At 55.6% G+C, this 16,823-nt stretch overlaps 1 protein-coding gene across 1 annotated transcript in view; it reads right to left on the bottom strand.

The window, feature by feature from the left end:
* The window catches only part of POLRMT (RNA polymerase mitochondrial), a 31,892-nt gene extending 15,288 nt beyond the window's left edge, over positions 1–16,604 (bottom strand). The window contains exons 1-9 of the mRNA XM_039516019.1: positions 16,480–16,604; positions 15,524–15,616; positions 13,883–14,655; positions 12,124–12,254; positions 6,181–6,367; positions 5,053–5,202; positions 3,809–3,970; positions 3,263–3,433; positions 1,919–2,152 (exon numbers count right to left, since the gene is read on the bottom strand). Coding sequence (XP_039371953.1) covers positions 1,919–2,152; positions 3,263–3,433; positions 3,809–3,970; positions 5,053–5,202; positions 6,181–6,367; positions 12,124–12,254; positions 13,883–14,655; positions 15,524–15,616; positions 16,480–16,540 — 1,962 coding nt within the window. The 5' untranslated portion in view covers positions 16,541–16,604. The remainder of the gene's footprint in view (positions 1–1,918; positions 2,153–3,262; positions 3,434–3,808; positions 3,971–5,052; positions 5,203–6,180; positions 6,368–12,123; positions 12,255–13,882; positions 14,656–15,523; positions 15,617–16,479) is intronic.
* Between the last annotated feature and the right edge of the window lie 219 nt (positions 16,605–16,823).

Here is a 16,823-nt window from a genome sequence, read left to right as displayed (position 1 = left end):
CCTTCTGGGGAGGCTGTGGGGTGTGCCAGGAACTGAACAGGGGGGAAGGAAAGAGGAGGAGGAAGTTATTTGGTCAGTGGAACGGGGCGTGCATGCAAGGCACACACAAGTCAGGGCAGCTGGGAAGAGGAAGGAAAGGAACTAGAACTAACATGACATCTGCCTGACCGTAGCCCTTTGCTGCTATGAGGCATTCCAGACTGAGGTGTCACTGGAGGAGGTTTTGGAACAAATTGATAAATTAAAGAGTAATAAATCACCTGGACCAGATGGGATTCACCCGAGAGTTCTGAAGGAACTCAAATATGAAATTGCAGAACTACTAACTGTGGAATGAAACTGATCATTTAAATCAGCTTCTGTACCCAATGACTGGAGGAGAGCTAATGTGACGCCAATTTTTTGAAAAGGCTCCAGAGGCGATCCTGGCACTTACAAGCCGCTAAGCCTGACTTCAGGGAAATTGGTTGAAACTATAGTAAAGAACAGATAAATAAATTAATATGATTTGTTGGGGAAGAGTCAACATGTGTTTTGTAAAGGAAAATCACGCCTCACCAATCCATTAGAATTATTTGAGGCAGTCAACAAATAGGTGGACACGGGTGATCCAGTGGATATAGTGTATTTAAGAGACTTTCAGAAAGTAAGCAGTCATGGGATAAGAGGGAAGGTCCTCTGATGGATCAGTAACTGGTTAAAAGATGGGAAACAAAGGGTAGGAATAAATGGTCAGTTTTCAGAATGGAGAGAGGTAATTAGGGGGGTCCCCCAAAGGTCTGTACTGGGACCAGTGCTGTTCAACATATTCCTAAATGATCTGGAAAAAAGAACAAACAGTGAGGTGGCAAAATTACTCAAGATAATCAAATCCGAAGCAGATTGTGAAGAGTTACAGAGGGATCTCACAAAACTGGGTGACTGGGTAACAAAATGGCATATAAAACTCAATGTTGATAAATGCCAAGTAATGCACATTGGAAAACATAATCCCAACTACACCTATAAAATGATGGTGTCTAAATTAGCTGTTACCACTCAAGAAAGAGATCTAGGAGTCATTGTGGACAGTTCTCTGAAAACATCTGCTCAGTGTGCAGTGGCAGTCAAAAACACTAACAGAATGTTAGGAACCATTAGGAAAGAGATAGAGAACAAGACAGAAAATCCATGGTACGCCCACATCTTGAATACTGTGTGCAGCTTTCAAAAACGATATATTGGAATTGGAAAAGATACAGAGAAGGGCAACAAAAATGATTAGGGGTATGGAACGACTTCCGCATGAGAAGAGATTAAAAAGACTGGGACTTTTCAGCTTGGAAAAGAGACAACTGGGGGGGATACGATAGAGGTCTATAAAATCTTGACTGATGTGGAGAAAGTGAATAAGGACACGTTATTTACTCCTTCACATAACACAAGAAGCAGGGGTCACCCAATGAAATTAATGGGCAGTAGGTTTAAAACAAACAAAAGGAAGTATTTCTTCACACAACACAGTCAACCTGCGGAACTCCTTGCCAGAGGATGTTGTGAAAGCCAAAACGATAACAGAGTCCAAAAAAGAACTAGATTAGTTCATGGAGAAGTCCAACGGGTATTAGCAATGATGGGCAGGGATGTAACACCCTGCTCTGAGTGTCCCTAACCTCTGTTTGCCAGAAATGGACGACAGGGGATGGATCACTTGATGATTCCCCGTTCATTCCCTGGCATTGGATACTGGGCTAGAAGGACCATTGGTCTGACCCCGTACGGCCGTTCTTATGTTCAGTTTAATAGCGATGCCTCCGTAGCAGGATGGGGGACCACACCTGGTGCTGGCAGAAGGCTGGACCTGATGATCTAGCAGGTTTGTTCTGATGGAGGGTCCAGCTGCCTGGTTACAGATCCCTCCCTGCCCTGGGGCCCTTACCTGCCGGCTGCTGCGGAAGGAGTAGACGTGATAGAGGACGGGGATGAGTTTCGCCTCCAAGCTGGGGTTCAGGATGTTACTCTGCACCTTGATCACTTGCACGAGGAGCTCTACCATGTGAGCGCCCAGCTGCACCATCAGGATGCGAGGCCAGGTGCAGTCCTTGCTGAGCAGGGAGGACCCCGAGCTGGCCTCCAGCTTCTCCCAGTACTCCCGCGGCAGGTAACTATCCAGCTAAGGAGGCAGGGGGAAAACGGCCCAGCGTGAGCAGCAATTATTTCTCCCGAGAGATTAATTGGGGCTGACTGAACTGTCTGGAATCTGGGTCAGATAACCCTCCCCGCTGCCTCCAGGGGCTGGAGAGGGGCAGCCGAGGAGGCACAGTGCGGGTGGGAGCGATGCCAAGGAGCATTCCTCCCCCACGCCCACAGGGCAGCTGCACACTGTGTGTAAATGGTAACAGGAGCGACAGCCGAGGAGCAGAGACACATAGGCATGGTCGGTGCAGGCAGGAAAGGGGCCGGCTTCCTGCAAGCAGCTTCTGCCAACCCCCTCCAGCCTGACCTGCAACGACCCTCGCCTTTCCAGACCTGCACCTTCCGCACATACACACAGCTCTGAGAGCCACCTTCACCGGCAGTGCTTATGCTGGACAAACCCAGGGTCGCTCCTGAGCCAGAGCCAGATCTAGCTTGGGCAAGCGGTGCCAGTGGAGTTCATTCCCGGAGCCACACCCGGGAGGGAAGAGACCGCCAGGCACGCCAGACAGGCTAGTGTTTCGTTAGCTCTCCCGGCCTCTTCTCCGGAACCTGCAGTTCCCGAGATGCCTTCCCAGGATACAAGCCCTGGATGTTTGCAGAGGCACAGTCTGCCTTCCAGACACCCAGTCTCTGGGAGACGTCCTCCAGCCTGCCAAGTCCTAGGACGACGACTCCTCCAGCTCTCAGCTGCTGAGAGCCCTGCAGTGGGGAGCGTTAGTCTGACAGCAAATCCCAAAGCCTCTGGAAAATCCCAAACATCTTAGGTGTTGGGGGAGCAGCGTGCTCCACACCTCAACTCCTCAGTCAGTGCTTCCTCCCCACGGACGTGGGCTCAGCACCAAGGCATCCCGCAGACAGAGACGCAGCCCTTCGCCCCACCCAGGAAGCAATCTCCTGCCCAGGCTGCTTCCCTGCAAACAGCTGCTCACTCGCTTACTTGGGCAGATCACCTGGAGAGCCTGAGACAAGGCCCCGGGTCGGCCTTGGAAGCTACATTTGCCCTTGTCTCTATCACCCCGGCCGTCACGGGCCACTAGCCTGGGGGTCCCCCCACCCTTGGGGCAGGGAGCTAAGACAGGCCTACCTGGGCGTCCTTCGCCAGCAGCTGGACGTACTCGTCATAGATCTTCCGGATCTTCTCCACCAGGCGGCTGCGAGATTTCTTCCGGACGGCGTACTTGTTGTAGATCTTAGTGCCCAGTTCTTTAGCTAAAACCAGCAGGGATTCTCCTTGGGGAGGGAGGCTGGAGAGGCTCTGAAAAGGGGGAGGCAGCGAGGGTCTTAGGGGAGAAGGGCAGATCAATCAGGGCGTTAAAGGCACAACCCAGGCTCCCGGCAGCGAAGGGAGAGTGCGGCACAGACAAAAGCCAGCAGGACGCAGCCAAGATCGGGATGAAGGAACGGCTGGGCTAGATCGTGGGTTTGCTACTCAGCACATGGAGCAAACGTGGCCCTGACCTAAGGCCCAGTCCAGGCTCATGGCACAAGTTCTGGTTCTGCAGGCCCAGATGCAAATCCCCCCATGACAGTGCCCCGCGACACAGCTGCAAGCCCGATTCATCGGCCATGGGGCATCGAGACTCTTCCGTTCCCGCACGGCAGCCTAACGGGGCCGGGGAAAGCATCCTACCTGCAGCATGATGTCCACATACTCCTCGTCCTCCAGCAAGCACAGGTAGGGATAGAGGCTCATCTGCCAGGACCTCCTGTTCGCCATGTGGATCTTAGACTCCCGCAGGGTGTGGAGGAGGGACTTCCGCCACTCAGAGCGCAGCGCGGTCAACAGCTCCCGCTGCACACAGGCAAACAAGGCAGTCAGCCGCTTGGCAATCGCACGGTGCAAGCGCAGAGGCAGCTGTGGGCTAACCAAGGGCCAAGGAGGTCGCCGATGGGCTTCCCCATTCCCCAGGCTCTCACCCCCTTTCCAAGTATCAGGGCCAGAACTCCGCTGCTGTCTCCTCTATCTCACTGCCTGCCCCCGGCTACGTTTTCTTTCATTCTCTTGCCCTCCAATGCAACCACCAGCTGCTCCATAGAGTCCGCGAGTTGAGGAGGCACTTCCCCGAACGCACCAGCAGGGGGCACTCCCCAAGCAAAGGGATCCTCCAGCCTTCAATCTCCACATTCTCTCAGCAGGGCGTTCTGTTTACACAGAGCACAGAACGGCTTCTACTCCCTACCCCTAGGACAGGGGTAGGCAACCTATGGCACGTGTGCCGAAGGCGGCATGTGAGCTGATTTTCAGTGGCACTCACATTGCCGGGGTTCTGGCCACCCCTCCGGGGGACTCTGCATTTTAATTTAATTTTAAATGAAGCTTCTTAAACATTTTAAAAATCTTATTTACTTTACATGCAATAGTTTAGTTACATATTATAGACTTATAGAAAGAGACCTTCTAAAAACATTAAAATGTATGACCGGCACGCAAAACCTTAAATCAGAGTGAATGAATGAAGACTCGGCACCCCACTTCTGAAAGGTTGCTGACCTCTGCCCTAGGACATCGGTTAGTACACGGACTGCCCATAGATAATCCAGAGCGAGTCACTAACAAGCCCAACCCAGTGGAGCAGGGGTTTACACCCGAGGGGATCTAGTCTCCTGCTTGTTTTGAATGAGGCTCTTTAGCTTTGAATTGTGGGTATTTACTGACTTTCCAATATTGCTGTAACCCCCCGGCCGCACTTCGCTGGATAGCCAGGGATCTCCAGCCACAAGGCTCACGCTGATCGTCTAGTCTGACCTCCTGCAAAACACCCCCAACAATTCCCACATGCAGCTCATCGCCTCTGGCAGAGCCGCCCAAACTCCATTTACAGCCCTTGCTCTCAGAGGAGGCCTGTGTTAACTCCACCGAGCGCCAGGCTTTACCGCTTTGATGGCTTGCTCCGTCAGGGGCTTGGCTGACTCCACGGAGCTGATGGTTACGGTGTTGGAAGCCTCCATCTCCAGCTGCTGCTGGAAGCGTTCCCGCAGCTCGCACACCGAGAAGTCCAGCTTGGGGTAGGAGACTGGCTTTTCCTGCAGGGAGACAGAGGTGGTGAGCGCTGGGATTCAGGTACAGGGCGTTCAGGTGCTTCTGTCGCTCAGTGGCTGGACATTCCCAGGTGTAAATAGTTCTCTTATTTACAGACCTGAGGCAGAGAGACCCCTAGTGACTTGTGGCAGAGCAAGGCATTGAATCCGGGTCCCCGGCTAGCACCACACAGCTGAAACCCAGGCCGCCTCCTCGGCAGGGGTGACAGTGAGATGAGAGTCATCACTAGCAGCTCCTGTTAATTAAGAATCCCAACCTCGTGAGCAGAATGAGGGAGCTTCCGGGGCTGGCCCCACGCAGCCTCTCCCCTTTGCGTGCGGTTGGCCGAACTAGACGAGACGCTGTACGAAAACACTGCGATGGATTGACAGCTACACAGAGGCTGCAGTCGTACGTCAAACTATGCTGCTTCCATGCCTTTGCCAGCTTTATTTCCAGCAACGAGGTAGCACCCTACACACCTGACGTGAGCACTACTCCCAGCTGTTTCTGGCAGTGGATTCCCCCCCTCCCGAGACATAAGGCCCCATTTTCCATGGCTCTCAAGTGAGGCACCTTGGGAACCTAACCACCAGCTAGCAGGCATGCCGGAGGGACCGAACCCCAGCTCTTAGCATGGCCGAATGGGACTGATCACAGGATTAGGAGCCAGGAACCTGAGAGTTCTCATCCCAGCTCTGACACAGGCCTCCCTCTCTGGCCTTGGTCAAGTCACTTATTCTCCCAGCTCCTTTCTCCCCATCTATAAAGCTGGCGCTGCCTCTTGGGGATGCTGGAAGGATTCACGTATCCGTGCTATTCATACGGCTGGTTCACTCAAGGGGCTCGTGGTCTGTGCAACCCGTTCTGTGACAATCACCCTGATAACAAGGGCTCCGTGACCCAAGAGCCTATCCCAAAAGGGCAGATGTCATTAGCCCTGCAGGATCCCCGGGCACACGCGCCCAGCAGCCCCCCTTTACCTTGGAGTAGAAATCCCGGAGCAAAGGAGAAGTGCAGATTTCCGAGTGGGGCCGAGACAGCGGCTGAAAGTTCGGCTTGATTATCCTCACGGCCTTCAGCACCATCTCCCGCTCGTCCTCCTCGTAGATGGCGTCTTTGAAGAGCTCGTCCAGGTTGAAACCATCCTCCTCCAGCTGCTGCACACATCTGGGGAGACAGGTATGGATCAGCGGGGGGACGGAGGAGAGGGAGGGAATATCTACCCAGGAAGATGAGAAATGTTTAGGCACAGGGAACCAGAGACTAAGCCAGATGCACGCCAGAGGGGAGAAGAAAGGAACCGTGTGGATCAGAGCAAGCCCCTCCTTGGGGAGCCCCGATGGAAGGGTCCCTCTGGGCCAGGTCTGCTGTAGCCTCTCCTCCTCCCAAGCACAGTCAGGTGTCAGCCAGCGCACCGGGAGTCACGCTCAGCTGGAGACGCTGGCCATCGTGAAATGCAGACACCTACCGAGACAGGCCACTGGAGCTGGAACCTCTGTCACTTGCTACCAGGCTTCCAGCCCCGGGGCAGGAGCCGACAGGATCTTGAGGGCAGCTACATAGAATGGGTTTGACGCACTGCCCTGGCCAGGAGAGGGGGCGGCTTTGCACACACAGCAATCCCTTGCCCTTCTCTCTTGCCACCCCCTACAGATGGCTCCATCCCATGCACCCCTCCATCCTTTCCAAACATCTCCGAAATCGCAAGTGAACCAGGAAGCCTCACGCCATAGACACCCCGTCCCAATGATCTGTGCTGCAGTGCCCCAGCCACGGGCTCTTTGGGGCAGGGCCTCAGCTCGGCCGGCCAGTGCCAGCTCCCCCACGCAGCGCCGGCATTGTCCACGGGGAGCCTTTCAAACGGGGCCTGCAAAGTGCCTTCAGTTAACAGAGGGAGTGGGAGCCAAAGAGGGTTTGAAATGAACTAGTTTCTACTGTGCAACCCAGGGGAGACTGGCTCAGGGGTTCTCAGCCTAAGAGAGGTGGGGTCAGGACCAGGCACTGGGGGGGGATCATGACCCCCTGGTTTTACCCATGCAGCTAAATGGGAGGGTTGGGGGGAGTGGTTCTGGCTAGATGCCAGCTGGAGGAGAGCCAGGTCTCAGAGTGGATAAGGCTGAGAACCAGTGGATTAGATAGATGGGCAGAGCACTTGACAGGCAGGAAATCAGCCCGCACCGTCAGGAGTAAAGACAACGCCAATCCGAGGGGCAGTTACCCAGATGGCAGAGCAAGGGGAAAAGGAGAAGCGCTCAGGGCACTTTCCTGGCCTCTGCTTGGGAGCATGCGGAATTGCACACGCGACTGAATTCCTGCAAACACCCACATGTGCACTCTGGGTGCGTCTACAGTGTCCCAAATCCCCGCAGCAGCGAGGTTCAGAGCCCGGGTCAACGGCTCCGGCTTGCACCGAGGGGCTAAAAACAGTGGTGGAGATGCTGAGGCTCAGGCTGGAGCCCAGGTTCCGAGACCCACCCCCGTCGCTGGGTTTCGGAGCCTGGGCGGGAACGTCTACACTGCTATTGGGAGCCCAGCAGCCTGAGCCAGGGGAGCCCAGCTCTGGGACATGCAGCTGCAGGGTTTTTCTGCAGGGGAGCCGTACGCTTTGCAGGCTGGAGCCTCAGCTGACCTACAGGGGCACAGGTCCATTGACTTCAACAGAGCTGCCCACTCTCACAGCCCGGGACTGGGCCGACAGACTTGCCTGGAACTTGTCTACGTACATCAGCAGGGAATGTGTCTCTCTGTAGCCAGGCTGTAACAGGGGAAAGGCAGCACAACCAGCGACGCAGGCTGGAGGGAGCGTGGGGCAGGAGCTGCCAACAGAAGACGGACCCCTCAGGCACCCGGGATTGTTAAAACCAGCAACTCAAGTGTCAGCAGAGGCACCGGCCAGCAAGATCCAGTCCCTCGGGAGAGCACCGAGCCCTCTCTGCCCCCGTGCTTCACGCAGGCCAGCAGCGGGGAACGTAGGAGGCACTGGGATTGAAGTGCTATTTACCAGAACGTCACCACAAGTCACCTGCCTCATGTTCCATCCATTACCTTCTCTGCTCCGCATCCGCCTCCACAAGGGGCCCGGCTTAACCTACATGTTCCATTCGTGCAGAGCTGAGCAGAGACCTAGCTCCTACGGCGGAGCCTCGGGCCTGCCAGACGCTGCCTAGAAATACGAAGGCCTGATTCCCCTGCGTGGGGCTTTGTCCCTGCAGCAGGACCCACCGCCCTTCCCAAGCACATTCCAGCTCTGCTGTGTCGCTTTACCCAGCACTGTCCACAAGGCACTTTGGAAACCTACGATGGGTCACACCTTGAGAGGTGACCCGCACCTACAATCCCACTGGCCCAGGGTTCAGCCCCACGGAGGTGTAGAAGAGACATCACCAATTACTGAAACCCAGCTGCTGTGTTGTTTAACGGCATACAGCAGCCTGGCACAAGAGGAGAACAGTGGATCTGAAGCTAGGCAGAGCTCACGTACCCATGCTGGAAATCGCCTGGGGCTAACACACCTGCTCCAACCGTTCAAGATCACACAAGCACTCAGGTCCTCGGTTTTACGTCCCATCTGACAGGAGACCTCACCAGCTGCAAAGCCAGGTGCCACTGGCTCCGTTCTGGCTCAATGGGCAGCGCGTCTCCTAGTGACCTGGCACCACTTCCTGCAGCGTTCTGGATTTTTCTCGCAGGGTCTCCCAACCAAGTCCTAACCCTGACTAGCTGGAGAGATGCAATGAAGTCACAGCCTGAGCTAGTGGGGTTACAGGGCCAACTGCAAGCTTGGGAGGAGAGAGGCCTGAAGCCCCGACATCTCTGGGTCTCAGCACCTCCGAACTCATGAATCCACCTGTCATTCCGCATTAGCAGAGGCTGGAAAACGACGTTAACGGTCCAAGGGCAGAGAACCATGTTCTGAATATGCCCCTTTCTCCCTTAGAGGATCCTCCTCTTACTCTAGTAGCAAAGCAGCCGAATCCCACTGTTCCGTCGGAGCCTGCTTCCAACACGTGCCTCGGATCACAACTCGTCAGAGCTTGCTCCCCGCCACGCTGCAGATGGGTGGCATCTGGGAGAGGGCAGAGAGCATGTAACTGAAGGATGGCGGCAGGACAGCTGTCAGCATGACTGAGGGCCAGGGAATTTCAGCCTATTCCAAACCCATGAGGTTGGCTTGCAATGGAGTCATGAGATCAAAGGGAAGCTATTTGTATATCCAGGTTGCTCAGCACCCACACTGTTATGCCTGACTCCTCTGATGCCTGTCAGAAGGGCAGAGGCGAGCGCTTGCATAGAGGGGGCTGAAAGGCAGCCTGCTCTGGGGTGGAGAGCGGCAGCCAACCTGCACACTGGATGCTATTCTTTCCTAAGCACCGTGGGACCGGCGATGCTCATGCAGAGCAGGCAGGACTGTGGGTTTACCACCGAGCTGTCTGGACAAGAGCCTGGGGGTGCTGAGGGCATAACTCAGGCCAGGCTGATGCTAACTAAAAGCCAGCTGCTGCATAGACGTAAGGTGGCAAACAAAGTGGTGTGGGTTAGGACCATCTCCATTCCCGTGATGCCATGGCCTGGCCACCCTGAGCCCCGGCATCAAAATCTCTCCCGTACATGGAGCCCTTCGGCTCCCAAGGTTAATCAGTCACTGCTGCTCATAGTAGCTACAATCCTGGGAGTCTGCGAGCCGCTATTTAAAGCCACCAAGATCTCTGGGACACCTGCAAGGGAGAGTGCAGACAAAGCTGCCTGCTCAGAGCGCCATCTGGTGGCCCCCCAAGCATTACAGAGCAAGTGACCGAGATTTGCAGGCGGTTGACCTTGTAGAAATGAGCGAGGAGAGGCGAGCTCATTGCAGAGGCTGATGAACAGTGAATGAATGACGAATGGTGCTGCTGGGAGAACTGCAGCGTGTTCCCCATCCTAAACTCAACTCTGACTGCGAGTGAAACCGATCACCTGGTAAACCGGGGTCCTGCCTTGTCCTGTGAGAGCAGGAAAGACCCCAAGACATTTTATATCAACATCCTTAGCAAAAACTCCTCCTAGTGCAGCATGCTGTGCACCTGGCTGCTGCACTCCTCCCCAGAAGTGACTGCATTTCAGCAGTGCTGTATGTAAAGACTGTAGATACTTCGGGAGCCTCCATGATGGAAGATTTTACAGCAGTGCAAGTCACCATGACCTCTTTTCTCCAAAGCTGGCCAATAAACACCCCACTACAGTGAGTGACCCACGAAAGGTGCATTGGAAATACCTGATTACTACCTGTATTACAGTACCACCTAGGGCCTTGATCTTGGTTGGGGCTTCTATCACACTAGGCACTGTACAGACCCAGAGTCAGAGACAGTCCCTGCCCCAAAGTGCTTACAATCTCGATAGACAAGATCAGGGCCAGCTCCAGCTTTTTTGCTGCCCCAAGCAGTGTGTAGGGGGTGGGGGGGAAGCCCAATTGAGCTGCCGCCAAAGTGCCACTGATCCAGAGCGGGCTGATTGAGCTGCTGCCAAAGTGACGCCGCCCCGGACCTGCCGCCCCGACAACAGATGCACTGCCGCCCTTTTCCATTGGCTGCCCCAGGCACCCGCTTCCTTCGCTGGTGCCTGGAGCCGGCCCTGGACAAGATACACAAAAGGTGTCAGTTGAACAGGGAAGTGATTTGCCCAAGGCCACCCAGCAGCTCAGTGGCAGAGCTGGGAATAGAATCCACATCTCCAGTCCATTAAACTCTACCCACTAAACCGCACAGTCTCTGAATACAGGATGGTCCATTCTGAATCTTTATGGCGGGGGGGAGGGGAGACATGCTCAGAGCCAAAGAGATGTGCAAAAGTTTTTATAGATTTGCGCAGGCAAGAAATCAACACAACAGAGCTCTGAAGAGGTGACCCGGGACAAGTTAACAAGAGGCGTCTGCAACACGCAAGCCAGCCAAGAACATACAGACTGCCATAAAGTCACTGAGTCCCAAGAAGCGCGCGAACTGAACTGCAAGGGAACTATCAACAGTCCCATTTCAAGGCAGTGACAGACATCGGGCCACAGAAATTCACCTGGATTGAGGCTCTTTTAATAAACAAACACTATTTATTATTTTTAAGAGGTCTTTCGTGCTGCCTTGACTCATATCCAGTGCTTCCCACACACTAGTTTTCAACCACGAATCCTTTTTAAGCCACGCCCGTCATCCCTAGGACTGATACCCTGGGGCTAACAGCAGCTTCTGGCACTGATCCATAGCAACCAGGAGAAAGAATGCACAAATCCCATTGATGATGGTGGAACAGCAACTGGGGGAGATGGCAGGGTCACCCTCACCCGTCCAGGCATGGCTAACAAGAGACTTTAACTAGAGAAATGGCACCTAGACAGACCCAGCAGGACAGCGGCTCATCCCAGAGGCAGAGCGGAGCCTAAGGAGCTGCCCAGTAAGGAATGCATGGAGGGCAGGAGATCCAGCTGTTTGCAGAGGCTTTCCAACCTCCCGTCCCCCAGCAGCTCCGGAGAGACTGTTCCTAGCACGGCCCAATACGGGGGCTTGAGATTTGCGTGCCTGCTCCTCTTGGCTCCCCTTCTGAGCACCCGCACGATGTCCCGTCACACTGTCACCACTGTCTGCTTCCCGGTCTGTGTCCCACTGCGAGATACGGAGCTGCACGTGCCCCGCGGCAGGTTAGGAGGACATGCCCCAGCCTGCCCGGCAGGAAAGCGCTGCCCCAGCCCGCCCATGCCCACTGGTTCAATGGGAACCAAACCCACAGCGCAACTCACTACAACCCCCAAATCTGCATTTCCACAGAGAAGGCAGGTCTCCCGTGCTGATCCCACGCAGCTCCCGAGCCGTTAGGGAGCTCCCGGAGGAAGCAGTGGAAAAGGGAGAGGCAGTGTAGTTATTTACATAGCATGCTGGGCATGCCCGGAGAGTTACCTTTTGATGACTGTGGCGGGGGCTCGAGCACGGCCCATGCACTCCAGCGCGGCTGCGTAGCAGCTGAGATTGGGCTTCAGGCCAGCTTCCTCCAGCATGAAGAAGAGCCGGCCAATCTGGTTCAAGGAGCCCTGAGAGGAGGAGGGAGAAGGATCAATTCAAGCTCCAAGCCCCTCCATTTCTCTTCCAGATTAAACCTGCTTCGTTCTGAACCCAGCCACTGAATGGTCCCACCGGCGAATGGCTCCGAGGGGTCCTGCATGAGCTGAGTGTGGTGGGTCTCAAACTAGTTCCCAGTGGGCATTACAACGCAGCAACCCCCAAACCACCATCCCAACTGGCCCCATTCTGGGCCCCAGTGGTGCCAGACTGAACGGGCATTGGAGCCTGGGGTCCCCCTCACTCCTTCCGGTCCAGTCTGAGCTGAGACACATTGAGTGGGGGTGTGGGTGTGTGTGTACCAGCACCAAGGACCCGGTCCCCACAGCTGGCAAGCCACTCTGTCCCGTCAGTGCTAAACTCCCGCTCGAGTTAATTACTCCCAAGGCTAACAAAAAAAAAAATCTATTTTTGTCCAATTTAAATGGAATTTTTTTGACTTTGCTGTTTAAATTAAATGTTTTATTTTTAAAAATAAACCTGTTTAAAATTAAATCTCAATTTAACACAAAATATGTTAAGGCCTGAACTTATTATAATCTCTTAAAATATTTAAATAGAAAATAGAGGCTCATGGATTTAGCATATTTATCAGCAATTTTGAGTGAAAGGCTGCTTTTCTATATAAAGAAAGTAGGGGGGAAAACATCTAACTTTTTTGGTCAAGCTTTAAAAATATGGCACAATAAATCATGTCCTGTATTAAGGGCTTGTTTTGTTTAATGAAAATAAATCTGATATGCTGTTTTGTGTGTTTAATTAAATTTCAGTTACCATCCTAACGCAGCTTGACACAAATCATGAGCAAAAAGTTGATTATCTAGTAAAGAAGCAATGCATCACTTTTCTAATATACTAAAAACATCCAATTAATTAATAAGAATTTGAAAATATTACGTGATATAATTGATTAGATAAACGTTACAGCGTACCCACCTAGGTAGCAAAAAGATGTACCAAATCTAGTGTGAAGGCTCTATTTAGTTGTCAATTAGCATGTTTTAATGGTTATATCAACCAATGAGAATGCACCTTTCTTTAGAAAATAACTGAAGTACAAACGGAAAAGTATCAGAGGGGGAGCCGTTTTAGTCTGGATCTGCACAAGCAGCAAAGAGTCTTGTGGCACCTTATAGACTAACAGACGTTTTGGAGCATGAGCATCCGACGAAGTGGGTATTCACCCACGAAAGCTCATGCTCCAAAACCTCTATAAGGTGCCACAAGACTCTCTGCTGCTTTTACAAACGGAAAAGTTGATTAAAATCAACGATTTAAATCAATCTCCCCTGATTGCTCCATTTCAGTAATGAATAAATATGATCCAATTCAGAAAACTCCACCCTCAGAAACACGCCATCCCCCGTTCAAAACAGACACTTCGGCCTGGCTCAAGGGTGCGTGCTGAAAAGAGACGCAGTCATGCCCAGGCTGGGCTCCCTGCAGGGATCGACCCTCGAACCTCCGGATCTAAAAGCACGCGACTTCAGCTTGCACTGTTAGCTCAAAGCCAGCTGCTGACACAAACATCTGTACGTGGTGCGGCCGCTGGAGGACGCGCGCCCCCATCACACCGGCGGGGGTTACTGGGATAAGGTACCTTTTTAGCCCAGCCGTGCATGAGGATGTCATACATCTTGATGCCCAGCAGCTTCCTCCTGGCATGGGAGCGGTGGTAGAACATCAGGCACTGCTGGGCCCTCTCGGGCTGGCGGAGGAAGAGGCAGCTCTCCAGGTAGGACATGATGATGAGCTGGATGCTCCCGTACTTGTTACCCTCCTTGTCTTCCAGCCGCAGCCTCGGTTCCCACTGCACCATTGGCCCCTCGAGCTCCCCCACCTCGGGCAATTCCTCCAGTGTGGTGCATTCATCTCTCTGCGCAGCACAGGGGCTGGCAGGGGAGCCCGGCTCGGGAGAGCCCTGGGCAGGAGCCACCGCAGCCCTGGGGCTTTCACGGAAGGTCTTGGATTTGCCGGATACCTTTGGATTTGTCCCTCCCTTCGGGGGACCGGCTTTGGCCCGGCCTTGGCTCTCTTTGGCTCCAGCAGCCTTGCCTGGCTCCAAGACCGGCGGGCTAGTTTGTTCTGCACCGGGGGGCGAGGCAGCCGTGGAGAACTTCTGCTCCAGCTTCAACTGTCTCTTATGCTTGATCCATTTCTCCTTTTTCAGCTTTTCAACCCAGCGGCTGGGCTGGGACGGGGCCCCGGAAGAGGAGATGCCCCCCTCCCCGACTTTCGCAGCAGGCTCCTTCCCTGCCGGGCTTGGCGCAGGGCCCCGGAAGCTGCTCTTCCGCAGTGGGGCAACGTCCACTCGGTCGACGGTCACCTCCGAGACGTTATCGGCCTGGAGCTGCTTGACGCGAGCCTCCAGCACTGCCAGAGAGCAAACGGGGAATTAAAGTGATTTGCCGTCACTGCAGACAGTCTCCATCCAGGTCCCCCTTTCCCCCCGCCCCCAGTCAAGCCTCTCGTCGCTCCCCACACCCCCCAGATTCTCAGCTTGACACTCTTCTTTGACAGGACTGAGTTACCTCTCCCCAGCCTCGGAGAGGGGGTGGCTGGAAGGTTGCCACATCCAGAGCCAGATGAACCCATCACTGGGCCCTGACTTAGGCAAGCACACATTCCCGGCCCAGCACGGCGGCCCGGAGAACAAGCCCGCCTGGCACTCACGCTGCAGCGGCAGCTCCTGTCCGGCGGGCCTAGGCCAAGGCCAAGCAGCACTGCAACCCCCCATGCCAGGTCAGGATGCCTGGAGCAGGGGAGGGTCTCTCTCCAACCCCCACCCTGGGGGCTCCCCTCCACACCAGGCCAGGATTAAGGTTGCAAGGCTGGGGCTGCATATGAGTAATGGTGAGTCGCAAAAAGAGACCAAATGCAGCTGGTGGTTCGCCTTATCAAGCATTTGGGAACCACTGCACTATGGGAGGCATTCGCAGTCACCCTCCCGCTCCTCACAGCTAGGTGGGAGGGCTCCCCAACCTTTGCCCCCCTGTAACTTGGGGTCAGAGCATGGAAGACGCTGAGAACCCCTGCAGCGCAGCACACCTCAAACCTGACACCAATGTATAGGCCAGCCAGGCGGTGGAGTTGGCTAAAGGATCCTTCCCACTGCCACAGGGGTATTTTCCCCCAAGCTACAAGTCTGCACATCAACCCCACTGACCAGGAAACCCAGACTGCTCCGGGGGGGCTCTGATGGGACAGATGCCTTTGGTTCTCCCCCGTGTTTCCAACTTACCCTCCAGCAGCTCAGCCCTCCCACAGGTGGCTCTTCTCCTGGCCTCCTCCTTTGCGCTGGCTGAGGAGTAATTTCTCACCAGGGTCCATCTTCCTGCAGCAAAAAGCGACAATGAGCATGAGGTCCTGAGCCCAGGGTGGGCGAGATGGATGGAGTCACTGCTCTGCTCATGAGATGACCTCTGGGGGTCCCTTCCTGCCCGGCATTTCGGTGATTCCCTGCACGCCCCGACCATGGCTGGATGGAGGCACAGTGCAGAAACACACACACACGTGGAGTCACCCCTGATCCATGCAGGCCCCACTGGGCATCGAGAAGCCCCAGCAGCACAGGGACGGGCCAGGGGGTGCAGCAACCAAGCCAGAGCAGCTGAGTGGAGAACCAGCCTCCCGGGCTGCTCCCCAAAGGCCCCTGCTGCTTCAGAGGAAGGGGAGCCCCGTCCCCATTACGGGGACTGTGCAGACTGAAAACTGCCCAACCCGAGGAGCAGCTCGTGCCCCATCACCCCCCACCTCAGCTATCAAAGAGGGGATGGGATAATGGGGGGGGGGGCGCTCAGCGATCCCCCCGGTGCTGTGCAGGAGCAACAGGGAAAGGGTCAGGGACTCCGTGGCCCCCATTGTCTTCTGTACCTGGGATTTGGGAACAAACCTTCACCACGCTGCTGGGAGGGAGGGGACTGGGGGGGTCAGCCGCCCCGCCCCCCCGAGTCCGTGCCCGCTGGGAGGAAGGGGGCTCAGCTCCCCCACCGCGGCTCTGTGCCTGTTGGGTGGGAGGGGCGCCGGGGCTCAGCCCCCCCCCAGTCCATGCCTGTTGGGGGGTGCGGGGCTCAGCCCCCCCCCGGCTCCGTGCCCGTGGGGGGGAGGGGCGCGGGGGCTCAGCCCCCCGGCTCCGTGCCCGGGGGGGGGAGGGGCGCGGGGGCTCAGCCTCCCCCCTCTGTCCGGACCCGCCATTACCTGGGCCCCACAGCCAGGCCGCCCCCCGGCCCAGCAGCGCCGCCCGCAGCACCCGCCACATGCCCCCGGCCACGCTAGGCCGCCATCCCCCCCGCTCAGCGCCGCCGGCTCCACCGCGCACGCGCCGGCCGCACCGCCTCCCGGGGGCTGTAGTTCCCCGCCCCACCCCCGGGCACCGCGGAACTACGTCTCCCGGCGTGCACCGCGCCGCGATCAGCCCAGGCGGGGCTGTCTCGGGCGCTGGAGACTCCAACTCCCAGGATGCAGTGCAGGGTCGGGGAGCCCTGTGGCTCCCTCTGGTGGGCTGAGCTGGGAGCGCAGGGCACTGCCTGTGACCCTCTCTC

This window comes from Mauremys reevesii, linkage group 26 (assembly GCF_016161935.1).
Source record: "Mauremys reevesii isolate NIE-2019 linkage group 26, ASM1616193v1, whole genome shotgun sequence".
NCBI lineage: Eukaryota > Metazoa > Chordata > Testudines > Geoemydidae > Mauremys > Mauremys reevesii.
Note: the sequence above shows the minus strand (reverse complement) of the source record. Positions and strands in the feature narration are given on the sequence as shown.